Source organism: Quercus robur, chromosome 9 (assembly GCF_932294415.1).
Source record: "Quercus robur chromosome 9, dhQueRobu3.1, whole genome shotgun sequence".
Lineage (NCBI taxonomy): Eukaryota > Viridiplantae > Streptophyta > Magnoliopsida > Fagales > Fagaceae > Quercus > Quercus robur.
This window is the reverse complement of record NC_065542.1, coordinates 10615703-10633142: the sequence shown is the minus strand read 5'-3', so window position 1 is coordinate 10633142 and position 17440 is coordinate 10615703. Positions and strand designations below refer to the sequence as shown.

At 38.1% G+C, this 17440-nt stretch overlaps 3 protein-coding genes across 10 annotated transcripts in view; 2 read left to right on the top strand and 1 right to left on the bottom strand.

Moving 5' to 3' along the window:
* The window catches only part of LOC126698107 (rust resistance kinase Lr10-like), a 144189-nt gene that overhangs the window by 13870 nt on the left and 112879 nt on the right, over positions 1-17440 (bottom strand). The gene's annotated exons all lie outside the window — the stretch shown is intronic.
* The window catches only part of LOC126698098 (rust resistance kinase Lr10-like), a 94161-nt gene that overhangs the window by 52355 nt on the left and 24366 nt on the right, over positions 1-17440 (top strand). The gene's annotated exons all lie outside the window — the stretch shown is intronic.
* The window catches only part of LOC126698100 (rust resistance kinase Lr10-like), a 96141-nt gene continuing 92789 nt past the window's right edge, over positions 14089-17440 (top strand). Inside the window, exons 1-3 of one of the 4 annotated variants that reach the window (XM_050395104.1) lie at positions 14089-14874; positions 15828-15854; positions 15934-16701. In XM_050395104.1, coding sequence (XP_050251061.1) covers positions 14199-14874; positions 15828-15854; positions 15934-16701 — 1471 coding nt within the window. In that variant the 5' untranslated portion in view covers positions 14089-14198. The remainder of the gene's footprint in view (positions 14875-15827; positions 15855-15933; positions 16702-17440) is intronic. The other 3 variants (XM_050395101.1, XM_050395100.1, XM_050395102.1) reach the window with 3 other exon arrangements.

Below are 17440 nucleotides of genomic sequence, written 5' to 3'. Positions count from 1 at the left end.
GAAATTAATTGAATTTTGAAAACATAATTATAATATTTAAAGTTGTATTTTCAAAAAAAAAAAATTAGAAAAAAATACATTTTCAAATAGTATCAATTTAAATAATTATTACAAAAAAATTATTTTGCAAAATTCTGTTATGAAGCATTTGTTAAGTTTTACCGTGCACATCATACGTACATAGCCTCCCAAGTTCCCAATGGTGTATTACGTATTTGAACTTGATCATCAGCACATAGCCAAGTTGTTGGAAAATGATCTTACCCATGTATTGTGAGGTTTCTGCTACTGCATGCAGCGGAAACATGAGACACCACCTAGTGTGTGTTGGCTTATATTGGTGGCCACACCATATATATATAAATATATATATATATATATATATATATATATATATATAACACTGTGTTGACTCTTCCTTTTCTGCTATTTTGACAATTACGAATGTGACGCCCCAGATTTGATTGGATAATGATTAAGTTTGTGTCGTGCGTGTATGATAAATCTTACATTACGCACATACTGGATTGATCTGGATTTTATTAATAACTACCATGGTTCTGGAACCTGAACTGTTCAAAGAACCGAAAAAGAGAGAGGTTCAACCTCTTTGACCTTAGCTTGGGGTTCAACTAAGATCCAACCATGATGTGCCATTTAGTTTTTTATTAAATTTAATTCATAAATTGTGTTTATACATTTTTATTAAATTTACTTCATAAATTGTGTTTATATATAAAAATTTTCTATATTTTACCAGCTTAATGGTTGACATGCTGTACATGCATATATCAACCTAGAGAACCCAAGTTCAAATCATAGTGCTAACTAATTTCAACAAACATCATATGGGCAGAACCGCAACAACAACAACAACAACCAAAAAAAAAAAATCAGCCTTTGGGCTGGTTTTCGGTTAATCGAGTCAGACTGCCCAATCCGGTTTGGGTATGACAACTACAAGAAACCTCAATTTCGAATGTTCTTTTTAATGTATATAGTAAATATGGCTAGCACTCTTTCTAGGGTCATTACAAAGAATTAAATAATATTTAAAATTTAAGAACACCCCATAACTTTTTTATTTTTTATTTTTTATAATCATAATAATGGGGGAGGGGAATTTAAACTATGATTCTCCTCATTAAGAAGATGGGTTGTATCACTAAGATACAAGGCTTTTGACTTATATACCAACGATTGGTAACATACCACTAACTTTATTCGCCCTCTACAATATAATCCTGCTTACAACAAAATATAAGTCATACTTTGGCACAAAAGGAGGTTTTATTTTGCTGCATGTTGCTCGAATTTCAATCAATCCTTCAACTGATTGGGTATCAAATTGCTTTAATCAATTAATTCTTGAAACATACATGATGAAAATGGAAACAAAAAGGGCGTTAAAGATTGAATGTATTTTTAGGATGGAAGAGCCGGTGTTAGCACTTGGAATAATCCACGTTAGGTGAAACAGTGAATGGTAAGTTGATTAATTCCAGAAAAGCCCTGGCTACTTGAGCATTTGGATTTATTCTCTTGGCTGTTCACTTGATGCAGGTATAGACAGCCTTCTTATTAGCAAAGGATGATGCAGGCTTTTGATTATTGGCTTGAATTTGGTGGCAAAGTCAGGAATTTTTTTTCAAAGGGAGACCAAGTTAAATTGATCAAATACACAAAATAATATGCATATACTTTTCTTTTAAAAAAAAAAAAAAAACACATATATGCATAGTTTATACTTAAAACATGTCTTTAACATAATTTATTTTAGGGACCAAAAAAAATGAATTCTATATATTATTTTCTCAAATATAGAAAAATTTCATCTCATTTTTATATAATTCAAGATAAATATTTTCTTTCATTAAGTCATGTATAATTATCTTGTAAATTATATTTGTTTGTGTGTGTGTGTGTGTGTGTGTGTGTGGGGGGGGGGGGGGGGGGGGGAAGGACCAGGAGGTCCATGTAAATGTCCACATTGGGCCAAGGGCCCAGTGCAAGGAAAAACCCATCCTCGGCCATGGGAAGAACCCTCCTCGGCATGGATGTAGCCGAGGAGAAAGGAGGCAACCTGCTACTGGCAATGACACCCAGATCATTCAACGGAACAGGACAAGTACTAAAGCAAAAAAGGACAACGAAGAAAAGGGAAATATCTGAGAGAAAGGCTGCCATTATTGCGTTCAGTGCTTTGTGCCTGACAGAGCCATACGTTTCTGCCTTTACAACCACTCCAACCAACTGGAAGGAAGGGCTGATGGGACAAGTACCTATCCTAGGAACCCCATCCAGGAGGAAGGAAACTACTATAAAAAGGGAATGGAGGGAGACAGAGAAGGGGGGCTGAGACCCCCCCCCCCTCCCCAACAGACCAGAGGCACCAGAAAAATCTCCTCAATTCGTGCCGAAGACCAATCCTTTCTGAAAAACTCAGTCCATCTCAGCTTGATCGTGAAGAACACCGTGTTAACCATTGTCCATACACTAAAACCTAGCTCTTTAGCCCACTCTCTACAAATTCATTGTACCGAGCTCACTGGCCTAAGGTCCCATACATCTTGGGCAAGGGCTAAAAAACGTGACCCTACAATTGGCGCCGTTTGTGGGAAGAGCTTGTGCGTTGGCGAATGCAACGGTTAATCACGGTCAAGTTCCTATTAGCAAGAGCCCCTCGAGAGGACCACTTTGGTGGTGGTGCAAGCTACGCAAAAGCCACCCCCCATTATTTCCAAGAACACACAGTCATTGTCGTTACTCAGCTTCCACTTAGGTCTACACTTCGAAGCGTTGATTACGCAAGAAGGATTGCTAAACGGAGTGCAGTTCTAGAGGCTTTTGACTTCAGATGTGTGCCCCGCGCACTTGTCAAGGGGCTAACTCTCATAGGCCTAGTAGTTTGGTTCACTGAATTTCCTTCGGAGAAAGAAGCTGAAGGCTAAACCAGAATCTTTTGAAGCGATTAAACAAAACCTTAGCTATGTAGAGTCCTCGGACCACCGGCTTTGGGGAAATTGACGCGCACTGACGACTTTCTAAATGACCAAGTACTAGACAGAACCAAGGTCTTGTATCGTCCTCAGACTCAAACCTATGGGGAAACTAGCTACTTCAAGAAGAATCTAAGTGCTAGACAGAACCAACATCTTGCATGGTCCTTAGACTCAAACCTATGAGGAAACTAGCTACTTCAAGAAGAATCTAAGTACCAGACAGAACCAAGGTCTTGCATGGTCCTCGGACTCAAACCTATGGGGAAACTAGCTACTTCAAGAAGAATCTAAGTACTAGACAGAACCAAGGTCTTGCATAGTCCTCGGACTCAAACTTTTGGGGAAACTAGCTACTTTAAGAAGAATCTAAGTACTAAACAGAACCAAGGTCTTGCATGGTCCTCGGACTCAAACCTAGGCCTGTTCAGGGTCTGACCGGTACCGAACCGACCCGACCGCTACAAAGCTCCACCGAAGGTGTCTAGCGCGGTGGTCGGAGGAGATTCAGGCATACCGACGACGACCAGTGCGGCGATCGGCAGCTATTTTACACTCCGACGACAAACCGCACCGCACTGAGTATATATATATATATATATATATATATATATATATGCCATAATTTAACATATGTGTGATCTATTGTGTTTCAGTAGAAAGAATGCAAGAGAGTTGTTCCCAAAAAAAAAAAAAAGAATGCCAGAGAGTTGGTTTGAGAGAGGCAAGGAAGAAGGGAGTACGGCGCTAGAGAAAGTAAGAGTTGGAGATGTTGGGTTAAGAATGTTAGTGCCTTTTTTATATAATTTTAATTTGATACCAAAACGACAAGTTTTGAGCCTGGCATTAATTTTAATATCAGTTCCAAAACTACGTCGTTTTGGTATCAGCTTAAAAAAATAAAAAATCAAAATCAAAACTATAGCGTTTTAATTTAAACACTAAAATTATTACATACCCAGCTCTCACTTTCTCTTCAGTCGCCCAGCCTCTCCCTCTCCCATAAACTTCTCCTGCTCGCCTTTCTTTTTCTCTCCGCCTCGGCTGCTGCTTGCTGTTTGCTGCCACCGTAGTATGCCCCTTGAAGCTACAATTCTTGGAGTTCCACTTTTCCACTCTCCTTTTTGCTATTCTCATGAAGTTTTATAAAAGATTTTGAATTTTATGCTCCTCCTTACAATGCTTTCATTGAGGTTTGTTTACGTATTTTATTTTCAATAGCTTTGATTTGTCTTTTATGGATTCGGTTTAGTTTATTTATTTATTTTTTAAATGGGTCTTTTTTTGTGATTTGAAATTGAATATTTTTGAGAGAAAGATTGTGAATTTGTTTGTATTTGTGTTTTTTCCTTTGTTTCCTTTTCTTTTTATGGAATATTTGAATATTTTAATGATTATGATGGGGTTTGGGTTGTTAACTGCGGTGTGTTTGATTTCTAAGAAAATAGAGGAATTAACCGAACTAACCATCCGAATTGGTATGGTGCACCACACCTTGGGTAGACCGATGCCAACCCTTCATTGATGAGGTGCGGTCAAGCATGAGAGGAAACCGCACCCTATAGATGTGGTGCTAAAAACCCTCCATTAACCGGCCGCACTGCACCGTGTATAGGCCTACTCAAACCTATGGGGAAACTAGCTACATCAAGAAGACTCTAAGTACTAGACATAACCAAGGTCTTGCATGGTACTCGGACTCAAACCTATGGAGAAACTAGCTACTTCAAGAAGAATCTAAGTACTAGACAGAGCCAAGGTCTTCCATAGTCCTCGGACTCAAACCTATGGGAAAACTAGCTACTTCAAGAAGAATCTAAGTACTAGACAGAACCAAGTTCTTGCATGGTTTTCGGACTAAACTTATGAGGAAACTAGTCACTCCAAAAGCCTAAGTGCTAGACAGAACCAAGGTTTTGCATGATCCTCAGACTCAAACCTATGGGGAAACTAGCTACTTCAAGAAGAATCTAAGTACTAGACAGAACCAAGGTCATGCATGGTCCTCAAACTCAAACCTATGGGGAAACTAGTTACTACAAAAGCCTAAGTGTTAGACAGAACCAAGGCCTTGCATGGTCCTCGAACTCAAACCTATGGGGAAACTAACTACTTCAAGAAGAATCTAAGTACTAGACAGAACCAAGGTCTTGCATGGTTTTCGGACTCAAACTTATGGGGAAACTAGTCACTCCAAAAGCCTAAGTGCTAGACAGAACCAAGGTCTCGCATGGTCCTTAGACTCAAACCTATGGAGAAACTAGCTACTTCAAGAAGAATCTAAGTGCTAGACAGAACCAAGGTCTTGCATGGCCATCGGACTCAAACCTATGGGGAAACTAGCTACTTCAAGAAGAATCAAAGTACTAGATAGAACCAAGGTCTTGCATGGTCCTCGGACTCAAACCTATGGGGAAACTAGCTACTTCAAGAAGAATCTAAGTACTAGACAGAGCCAAGGTCTTGCATGGTCCTCGGACTCAAATCTATGGGAAAACTAGCTACTTTAAGAAAAATCTAAGTACTAGACAGAACCAAGGTCTTGCATGGTTTTCGGACTCAAACTTATGGGGAAACTAGTCACTCCAAAACCCTAAGTGCTAGACAGAACTAAGGTCTTGCATGGTCCACAGACTCAAACCTATGGGGAAACTAGCTACTTCAAGAAGAATCTAAGTACTAGACAGAACCAAGGTCTTGCATGGTCCTCGGACTCAAACCTATAGGGAAACTAGTTACTCCAAAAGCCTAAATGCTAAACAGAACCAAGGCCTTTCATGGTCCTCGAACTCAAACCTATGGAGAAACTAACTACTTCAAGAAGAATCTAAGTCCTAGACAGAACCAAGGCCTTGCATGGTTTTCGGACTCAAACTTATGGGGAAACTAGTCACTCCAAAAGCCTAGGTGCTAGACAGAACCAAGGTCTTGCATGGTCCTCAGACTCAAACCTATGGAGAAACTAGCTGCTTCAAGAAGAAACTAAGTGCTAGACAGAACCAAGGTCTTGCATGGTCATCGGACTCAAACCTATGGGGAAACTAGCTACTTCAAGAAGAATCTAAGTACTAGATAGAACCAAGGTCTTGCATGGTTCTCGGACTCAAACCTATGGGGAAACTAGGTACTTCAAGAAGAATCTAAGTACTAGACAGAGCCAAGGTCTTGCATGGTCCTCGGACTCAAACCTATGGGAAAACTAGCGACTTCAAAAAAAATCTAAGTACTAAACAGAACCAAGATCTTGCATGGTTTTCGAACTCAAACTTATGGGGAAACTAGTTACTCCAAAAGCCAAAGTGCTAGACAGAACCAAGGTCTAGCATGGTCCTCAGACTCAAACCTATGGAGAAACTAGCTACTTCAAGAAGAATCTAAGTACTAGACAGAACCAAAGTCTTGCATGATCCTCAGACTCAAACTTATTGGGAAACTAGCTACTTTAAGAAGAATCTAAGTACAAGACAGAACCAAGGTCTTGCGTGGTCCTCGGACTCAAACCTAGGCCTGTTCAGGGTCTGACTGGCACCGATGCAACCGACCGGTACCCAACCGACCCGACCGCTACAAAGCTCCATCGTAGGTGTCTAGCGCGGTTGTCGGAGGAGATTCAGGCATACCGACGACAACCGGTGCGGCGATCAGTAGCTATTTTACACTCCGACGACAAACCGCACCGCACCAAGTATATATATATATATATATGCTATAATTTAACATATGTGTGATCTATTCTGTTTCAGTAGAAAGAATGCAAGTGAGCTGTTCCAAAAAAAAAAAAGAGAATGCCAGAGAGTTGGTTTGAGAGAGGCAAGGAAAAAAGGAGTACGGCGCTAGAGAAAGTAAGAGTTGGAGATGTTGGGTTAAGAATGTTAGTGCTCTTTTTATATAATTTTAATTTGATACCAAAACGACACGTTTTGAGGCTGGCATTAATTTTAATATCAGTTCTAAAACTACGTCATTTTGGTATCAGCTTAAAAAAAAAAAAAAAAAAAAAAGTCAAAACTACAGCATATTAATTTAAACCCTAAAATTATTACATACCCAGCTCTCACTTTCTCATCAGTCGCCCAGCCTCTCCCTCTCCCATAAACTTCTCTTGCTCGCCTTTCTTTTTCTCTCTGCCTCGGCTGCTGCTTGCTATTTGCTGCCACCGTAGTATGCCCGTTGAAGCTACAATTCTTGGAGTTCCACTTTTCCTCTCTCCTTTTTGCTATTCTCATGAAGTTTTATAGAAGATTTTGAATTTTATGCTCCTCCTTACAATGCCTTCATTGAGGTTTGTTTAAGTATTGTATTATCAATCGTTTTGATTTATCTTTTATGGATTCGGTTTAGTTTATTTATTTATTTTTTAAATGGGTTTTATTTTTGTGATTTGAAATTGAATATTTTTGAGAGAAAGATTGTGAATTTGTTTGCATTTGTGTGTTTTCCTTTGTTTCATTTTCTTTTTATGGAATATTTGAATATTTTAATGATTATGATGGGGTTTGGGTTGTTAACTGCGTTGTGTTTCATTTATAAGAAAATAGAGGAATTAACCGAACTAACCGTCCGAATTGGTATGGTGCACCGCACCTTGTGTAGACCGGTGCCAACCCTTCATTGATGAGGTGCGGTCAAGCATGAGAGAAAACCGCACCCTATAGATGTGATGCTAAAAACCCTCCATTAACCGGCGGCACCGCACCGTGTACAGGCCTACTCAAACCTATGGGGAAACTAGCTACTTCAAGAAGAATCTAAGTACTAGACAAAACCAAGGTCTTGCATGGTTTTCAGACTCAAACTTATGGGGGAAACTAGTCACTCCAAAAGCCTAAGTGCTAGACAGAACCAAGGTCTTGCATGGTCCTCAGACTCAAACCTATGGGGAAACTAGCTACTTCAAGAAGAATCTAAGTACTAGACAAAACCATGGTCTTGCATGGTCCTCGGACTTAAACCTATGGGGAAACCAGTTACTCCAAAAGCCTAAGTGCTAGACAGAACCAAGGCCTTGCATGGTCATCACACCAAAACTATGGGGAAACTAGCGACTTCAAGAAGAATCTAAGTACTAGACAGAACCAAGGTCTTGCATGGTCCTCGGATTCAAACCTGCGGGGAAACTAGTTACTCCAAAAGCCTAAGTGCTAGACAGAACTAAGGCCTTACATGGTCCTCGAACTCCAACCTATGCTAGAAACTAACTACTTTAAGAAGAATCTAAGTACTAGACAGAGCCAAGGTCTTGCATGGTCCTCGGACTCAAACCTATGGGAAAACTAGCTACTTCAGGAAGAATTTATGTACTAGACAAAACCAAGGTCTTGCATGGTTTTCGGACTCAAACTTATGAGGGAAACTAGTCATTCCAAAAACCTTAGTGCTAGACAGAACCAAGGTCTTGCATGGTCCTCAAACTCAAACCGATGGGGAAACTAGCTACTTCAAGAAGAATCTAAGTACTAGACAGAACCAAGGTCTTACATGATCCTCGGACTCAAACCTCTGGGGAAACTAGTTACTCCAAAAGCGTAAGTGCTAGACAGAACCAAGGTCTTGCATGGTCCTCAGACTCAAACCTATAGGGAAACTAGTTACTCCAAAAGCCTAAGTGCTAGACAGAACTAAGGCCTTGCGTGGTCCTCGAACTCAAACCTTTGGAGAAACTAGCTACTTCAAGAAGAATCTAAGTACTAGACAGAGCCAAGGTCTTGCATGGTCCTCGGACTCAAACCTATGGGAAAACTAACTACTTCAAGAAGAATCTAAGTACTAGACAGAACCAAGGTCTTGCATGGTTTTCGGACTCAAACTTATGGGGAAACTAGTCACTCCAAAAGCCTAAGTGCACCTATCGGGAAACTAGCTACTTCAAGAAGAATCTAAGTACTAGACAGAACCAAGTTTTTGCATGGTCCTTGGACTCAAATCTATGGGAAAACTAGTTACTCCAAAAGCCTAAGTGCTAGACAGAACCAAGGCCTTGCGTGGTCCTTGAACTCAAACCTATGGGGAAACTAGCTACTTCAAGAAGAATCTAAGTACTAGACAGAACCAAGGTCTTGCGTGGTTTTCGGACTCAAACTTATGGGGAAACTAGTCACTCCAAAAGCCTAAGTGCTAGACAGAACCAAGGTCTTGCATGGTCCTCGGACTCAAACCTATAGGGAAACTAGCTACTTCAAGAAGAATCTAAGTACTGGACAGAACCAAGGTCTTGCATGGTCCTCGGACTCAAACCTATGAGGAAACTAGTCACTCCAAAAGCCTAAGTGCTAGACAGAACCAAGGTCTTACATGGTCCTCAGACTCAAACCTATGGGGAAACTTGTCACTCCAAGAGCCTAAGTGCTAGACAGAACCAAGGTCTTGCATGGTCCTCAGACTCAAACCTATGGGGAAACTAGTCACTCCAAAAGCCTAAGTGCTAGACGGAACCATGGTCTTGCATGGTCCTCGGACTCAAACTTATGGGGAAACTAACTACTTCAAGAAAAACCTAAATCCTAGACAAAACGAAGGTTCTGCGTGGTCTTCGAACCTCCGACTTTGTGGAAACTAACACGCAATGGTACCTTTCTAAGTGTTTAGGCTAGGTCCAATCATGCCTCGGCCCTCGGACCAGATGCCTAAAGCAAGTTAAAGCTATAAATATCATCGGAAACGAGGAGAAGAACCCTAGTACCCGTTGATCCCCTCGGATAGACTACTTTTGGTTACATGTCCTTAGGCGGTCACCCTGTTCACAATGCCGAACATACGGTTGTTTTCTTGGTTAATCTTATATAGATAACTTACTTAAAGTCGGCATCGTTATGCCCGTCAATTTTGATAAGTTCAGAGTGACAACTCTCTACCATCAACGGCATCGGTTCTAAGCATTATTCAGGAGAAAGTACACCAGCACATCCATTCTTAAAATAATTATTGCAAAAAAGAAAAGGTACCCAAAATGAAGTAAAATCGTCTTTTTATTTGATAAAGAAGAAGTACAATGTACATAAAAGGGTTTAGACAAGCCTATATCAGAAGCTAACTAAAAAAAAAAAAAACCAATCCACGGGAACGATAAATCCTCAATCTTGCTCCAGCAGTAATCGAGCAAGTCTGGATGGTACCGACGGTGGAAGAGAAGAAGAAGTAGGAATGCCAAATCCACATACTTGCTCTAGCAGCAATCGAGCGAGTATTGCTCTAGCAACAATCGAGCAAGTATGGATGGAACCGGCGATGGGAAATCCAAACCTGCACACACGTGACATACGGCGCTGGAAGAAAATCCAAATTTTGTCGCACCAAAAATCTGATGCGACCTACACCTGCTTCAGATTTTGGTTGAAGGAAGAGAGACTTCTTTCTTGCCCAGTCAAGGGGGAGAAATATCTTTGACCTCTGTTTCCCTTGCCCTGACTGGGTCATTCTGAATCTCGGAAACACCTATGGTTTCTAGAGAGGGCTTGGTTCCTTCACCCTCACCCTTATCCCTGACCATTTCGCTTCTTAAATCTCAATCACTATTATAGTGGGGACTTTGGGAACATTTGGAGAGTTAAAAGCTTGAAAAACTTAAGGGTCTGCGAATAAAGGGGAATGATCTCCCCCCATGCGTCTTATATAGGGGGCAAACCTGGTGGCAATTAATTCGCCCAAATCTCCAAGAAGGAATTACCAGCGAGATAAATCTCGCTCAATTTCCAAAGTAGTCTACAGCCGTTAGATTTATGTCACCTTGTGAAGGGGCCCTAATTAAAGCGCTCCTCGTGTACCGAAACGACAGGAACGCGGTTTGGATAAACTAAAAGAATGTCTCACAACCTAAAACATGCCTTAGGCAAATGAAGAGGCCCTGGCATTAATGGAGGACAAGATTTGGCAAGCCATGACAGAGGCCCGATGTCACCAAAACCCTCATCTCCGTCCGAGGAGCCGGACAGCAGGATTTTGAGGGGCTATTGTGGGGGGTAAAGGACCAGGAGGTCCATGTAAATGTCCACATTGGGCCAAGAGCCCAGTGCAAGGAAAAACTCCTCCTCAGCCATGGGAAGAACCCTCCTCGGCATGGATGTAGCCGAGGAGAAAAGAGGCAACCTGCTACTGGCAATGACACCCCAGATCATTCCACGGAACAGGACAAGTACCAAAGCAGAAAAGGACAACGGAGAAAAGGGAAATGTCTGAGGGAAAGGCTGCCATTATTGCGTTCAGTGCCTTGTGCCTGACATAGCCATGCTTTTCTGCCTTTACAACCACTCCCAACAATTGGAGGGAATGGCTGATGGGACAAGTACCTACCCTAGGAACCCCATCCAAGAGGAAGGAAACTACTATAAAAAGGGAATGGAGGGAGACAGAGAAGGGGGGGGGGGTTGAGACCCCCCCTAACAAACCAGAGGCACCAGAAAAAGCTCCTCAGTCCATGCCGATAACCAATCCTTTCTGGAAAACTCATCCATCTCAGCTTGATCGTGAAGAACACTGTGTTAACCGTTGTTCATACACTAAAGCCTAACTCTTTGGCCCACTCTCTACAAATTCATTGTACCGGGCTCACTGGTTTAAGGTTTTATACATCTTGGGCAAGGGCTGAAAAACGTGACCCTACAATATTAATCACAATTAATATTCTTTAAATAATTTTTTTATAGACACAATAAGAATTTTTATTATTATTATTTTTATATAAGATAGAAATTCTATTCTAACCTTATCTAAGTGTATATGTGTGTAAAGTTTCCTCTTGGAGACTTGAATTCCGGTCCTTGCTCCTCACACCCCACAAGTACTTATACTTATGGAGTGACCATTGTACCAAGGGTGTGCAGTAGTGACACAATAAGATTTGAAACCTATAGTATCCTCTCCCTCATAATTACCCTTTATTATTAGGTCCATACATTAATTGATTCTTCGAAGTTGGCTGAAAAGCAAAAGTGTCGCAAAAGCAATTCTGAATTTTTTAATCCCACACGGAGGGAGTGGGGGAAGTGGGGCTGGCTTTATTTCTCTTGATATTTAAAAATAAAAAGAATTTTATAAAGTTGTAACCACTTTTTTTTTTTTTTTTTCGCTGAATGTAAACATTTATTCAAATTATTTATCCCTTTTTTCTTTCTTTTAACATCATTTTATTTTCCCATAGTTTTTTTTTTTTTTTTTGTGTGGAGAATCTGTATAACTCATTAGCTTTAATAAAAAATCCAAAAATATATAAGTAAATATTATTAATAAAAACTCCTTTTCTTTTCTGAAAAGAAATTCTTTTACATTTTGCATCTTGAAAGTTAGAGATATATGTATATACTGTATACATGAATGCATGTTTTTTCTTTCTTCTTTTTTATTAGAAGAAAATTCTATGATTCTGAGATAAAAGGTTTGAGAGATGACCTACAAGAACTTATTTTGGTACGACAAGTTTGGGGTATGACTATTAATTAATTAAGTAAAATTTATTTATGTATATTTTAAATATTTTTAGACATAATTTAGATTTATTTTAAGTTTTAAAATTAGTAAAACCTATCAATCAATTTTTCAGCACTTATTTTGCTTACAATGTTTCAATTTAATAAATAATAAAAATTATATCACAGCAATAATACATTAACCAAATAAATTATTTTACCTAATGATATTTCAACTTAATAAATATTAAATAGAAAAATTGCTGACAGCCAGCAGGCAATTCACAACAAATAAAATTAAGTAGAGTCATCCCTATCTTTGTTGTATGTATTTTCATATCCAATTGAATCCATGAGTCAACAAATAGCTTCCTATAAGCTATGTTTCTGTACAAATTTGAATACCTACTTTTGCAAGTAGATTCATCCCTATCTTTATTGCTTTTTCACTAAAACACAGGGGCGGGTTGATGTATTTTGGGGCTTAAGGTGAAAATTGATTATCTTATTTTAGTTGAAAAATTACTACTAATTAACATGAACTACGTTGAATTTTTTCTTTTTTTAAGAAATTTTATAGACAAAAAATTTGACAAATTTTTTCATACTTATTGATGTGGTAGATTGATAGAGGTAAGTTGGTAAGTAAAAGAGTGGAGTTAGTGGTAGACTTAAATGAAAACTAGTACAAGTTTGCTAACTAAACTCTTATTATTATTCTTATTTTTTTTTAGAAGTGCAACATTCACAATATTTTTTACAACAGATCCTAGGTTTTAAGTTGCCTTTTGTTTTCTATTTGAAAATATCACTATAATTATTTTTTTGCCATCAATAACAAGCTGTAACAACTTGTTACTTAGCATTAGTTGTAAAAGTGTTGTGAAAAATATTGTAGACATTGCATTTTTCTCTATTTTTTATTTGTTTTTCATCTGGTAAAAAAAATTATTTTATTTATTGATTATAAATAACTCTATTGTCTAAAATTTGGGGGTCTTTTTTTTACTTGAGACCTTAGGCGACCGCATCTTTTGCTCTACCATTCAGCCGGCCCTACTGAAACATCAATGAAAAATACAACTTATCATCCCAACATATTAAATTAACAAAATAATAATAATAATAATAATTATTATTATTATTATAATAATAATAGCTCAGCGGAGAGTTCAACACATTAAATAAAATTAAAGTTCAGTATGGTCATACGGCATAAGAAAAGTTGATCAAAATTCTTCCTTCGTGAGCCGCAGGAATGTCATGAAAACAACTAGCTCAAATTAATGCGTGATTGTCATTTTTTTTTTTTTTAATGTATTAAATAAATCAAGAAGAAAGGGAAATCATTATTCTTTTTGTGTCCTAAAAGCCATCAGCCTTACAAGATCGGCCCATCGGACTTATAAAAAGTAGCCCATGAGAAGATTGTGATTTGTGAGCAATGGAAATGTACATGTGCATAAAGAAAACACAATACAAAAAGCTTTCAGACTTTCATCATGAGCTTTATATATTCTATAATGGGCCAGCCCAGTTGATATCTGAGGAATTCTGAATCTTCAGATGTGTAGACCGCCCTGGAAAAAAAGTAACACGCGTGAGAATATTTTAGAGGATAACAGCCCTTATTGAATCAATGAATCCAAGCAAAAAAGTAAAAAACAAATGCACTTATGAAATCCACCCGAAGCAACGGTTGACCCAAGTCAACCATTGATTGCTTAGAAATAGGGTAATAATCCATATAGTTGGTCTTAGATAATCTGGGGAGTGTGAGAAGCCTTTCCAGACCACAGATATGGATATTTCCCTAAGAATAGTTATCCCATCCCTACTGTTATTCGTGCTTTTCATCGTAGACCTTGGAGAAGGCCACAACAGTTGTCCCGAATTACGGTGTGGAAACGGTCCACCCATCCGATTTCCTTTCCGACTCAAAGACAGGCAGCCAGACCAGCACTCTGGCTATCCTGGCTTTGATCTCTACTGCTCTCATAATAATGATACGGTGCTTGAGCTGCCTACTTCAGTAAAAGCCTTTGTTAAAAACATTGATTACAAATCTCAGTTAATTGAAGTAACTGACTCAGATAATTGCTTTCCACGGAAAATTCTGAGACTCAATTTATCTTCCTCTCCTTTCCAATTCAAAAATTCTCTTTATAACTATTCCCTTTTCAGTTGTACGCCAGATACAGAATATTATTCATATCCGGTCCCTTGTCTTAATAGCGCTTCAACCTCAGTTCTTGCTTTTTCTTCGGATCATGACATCGACGACTTGCCCATATTATCGTGTACAAAGATGTATACCGTTTCATCAGTTCCATTTGATATATGGAGTTATTCTTCTCTTGAATTGACATGGTCCGGACCGAAGTGCGGACACTGTGAAGGGAAAGGCAAGATATGTAGATTCGAGAGTAATAGCACTGATTTGAAAACAGAGTGCTTCGACCCCGACAAAGACAGAGGTATTGTATTATTTCTACCCAATTTCCACTTCTATAATCACACAAGTTCTGTTTCATGCCAACATATATTAATTTTATCAAAGCTTAGTTTATAAGTGTTCTGCAACGGTAATTTCCCGAAACAATCCAAGAAATTGGGGCTTTTTTTTTTTTTTCACCAAAGGAACATTATTTTAGAACTGGGCTTGTAAGTTGTGTCCGTATCCATTCTTGAAGTAATATTTTTCCTTCCGTTCAAAAGAACATTATTTTAGAAGTGGGCTTGTGTCAAAAGAAAAATTATTAGATACTGTTAGAGTAAAGCATAGAGCGATCTAGTGCTTCATTCTTTTACAAAAATTGTGAATTTTATCGTGAATTTAATGAGTAAGACTCACTATTACACAGTATAAAAAAGAGTTTAAATTGTACTTCCATAGTAATAGTACTAAATAATTATGCATGTGTGTGTATGTTTGTTTCTCCAAAATAATGATAATAATAATTACGCATGTCTTAAAAGCCCTTGAATAGGCAGGTAGCTCATTAGTTGAAACTAAACCTTGCAATATCAAGATAAACTTTACCTAAAAAGATTAGCATAAGTGTGGTAATTGATTAATTGAGGAAAACCATTGCTCAGCACATTAAACATCTTAAAACTCTAAAACAGAACAAAAATATTGAATGCAACACTACCTTGCTAATAAATGTAATTATTCAACATCTTAGGGGTACAATGACTTGCATCTTAGGAGTACAATGACTTGATACTTCCCCATCACATAATAACTTATTCTACTAATTAAAGTCATGGTGGAATCCACTATTTATGTAAGAGAAAGGACTATCATGTTTATGTACACATGAATTATCTAAATATTGTTCGACTAATAGTGATAAACTTTTACACAATTATCTTTTGTTTTCTGATAAGTGTAATTAGAAGCTGATCATGTTAAAATATTTTACAGGTAGATCAAGAAAAATAATGACCACTGGTGAGTTGTCCGTTGGCCATTTGAAAATTCAGTGTAAATTACTTTTTGTTTTCTTGACTCATGAATATTTAATATGCAATTTCCATCTTGGGATCATTTCTTTTGACACTAGTAGTCTATGCACTCTACCGTGTCTATAGCTATGACAAAACAGAAAAAGAAAATCAAGCTAGGATTGAAACTTTTTTGGAGGATTACAAAGCTCTCAAGCCCACAAGGTACTCATATAACGATGTTAAAAGAATTACAAATCAATTTACTGAGAAATTAGGACAAGGAGCCTATGGAACAGTGTTCAAAGGAAAGTTTTCGAATGAAATCCATGTAGCCGTGAAGATCTTGAACAGTTCCAAGGGAAATGGGGAAGAATTTATAAATGAAGTGGGAACAATGGGTAGAATCCACCATGTTAATGTGGTTCGCTTGGTTGGCTTTTGTGCAGATGGATTTAGAAGAGCTCTAGTTTATGAGTTCTTACCAAATGATTCACTAGAGAAGTTCATTTCCTCAGTAGATTCTAATCGTTTCCTTGGTTGGGAAAAGTTACAAGACATTGCTCTTGGCATAGCAAAAGGAATTGAATATCTTCACCAAGGATGTGATCAACGAATCCTCCATTTTGATATTAAACCTCATAATATTTTGCTAGACCAAAATTTCAATACAAAAATTTCTGATTTTGGTTTGGCCAAGTTGTGTGCTAAGGATCAAAGTACAGTGTCCATGACCACAGCTAGGGGGACCATGGGTTACATTGCACCCGAAGTGTTCTCTAGGAACTTTGGGAGCGTGTCTTACAAATCAGATGTTTACAGTTTTGGAATATTGTTGCTTGAAATGGTTGGAGGTAGGAAAAATGTTGATGTAACTGTGGAGAACATTAGCCAAATATATTTCCCAGAATGGATCTACAATTTGTTAGAGCAAAAAGAAGACCTACGAGTCTATGTTGAGGATAATGAAGATGCTAAAATTGCAAAGAATCTCGCAATTGTGGGACTCTGGTGCATTCAGTGGCACCCAGTGGATCGTCCTTCTATGAAAGTTGTGGTCCAAATGTTGGAGGGAGAAGGAGATAAGTTAACCATGCCCCCTAATCCATTTGCATCTACAAACCCCACGAGAATCAATGTAAGTATGCCTGCAAGGCGTCTAAACCAAGAGTTAGAAGTCATCCTAGAATCAGAGTAAGTATATAAAGTAGGAGTCCTTGACAATCATAAAAGTTGCAATCATGTTGTACTCAAGGATTGAAATTATTTATCATGTGGTCAATGTAGGGACTTCGAATTTTTTTATATGATGTATGAGGAAGATAATGCTCATAAAAATCTCTTAATTTCTTGTTGAGGTAGGAAAGAATATAAGTTTTATTTTTTATGTTTATTAAATTTTTATATTTTATTTTTATAATTTTCACAATTTTTTTAGAATAAGGCTTTATTTCCTTATTTTAGAGACTTTTAAAGAGTATTTTAGTTAAAATTGAGCCTTTATATGGAATGGTATAAATTAAGATTTGTTTTAGAAAAAAAAAAGTTGGGCAAAACTTCTTATTTCTAGCCTAATTTTGTGCAATGATCCTA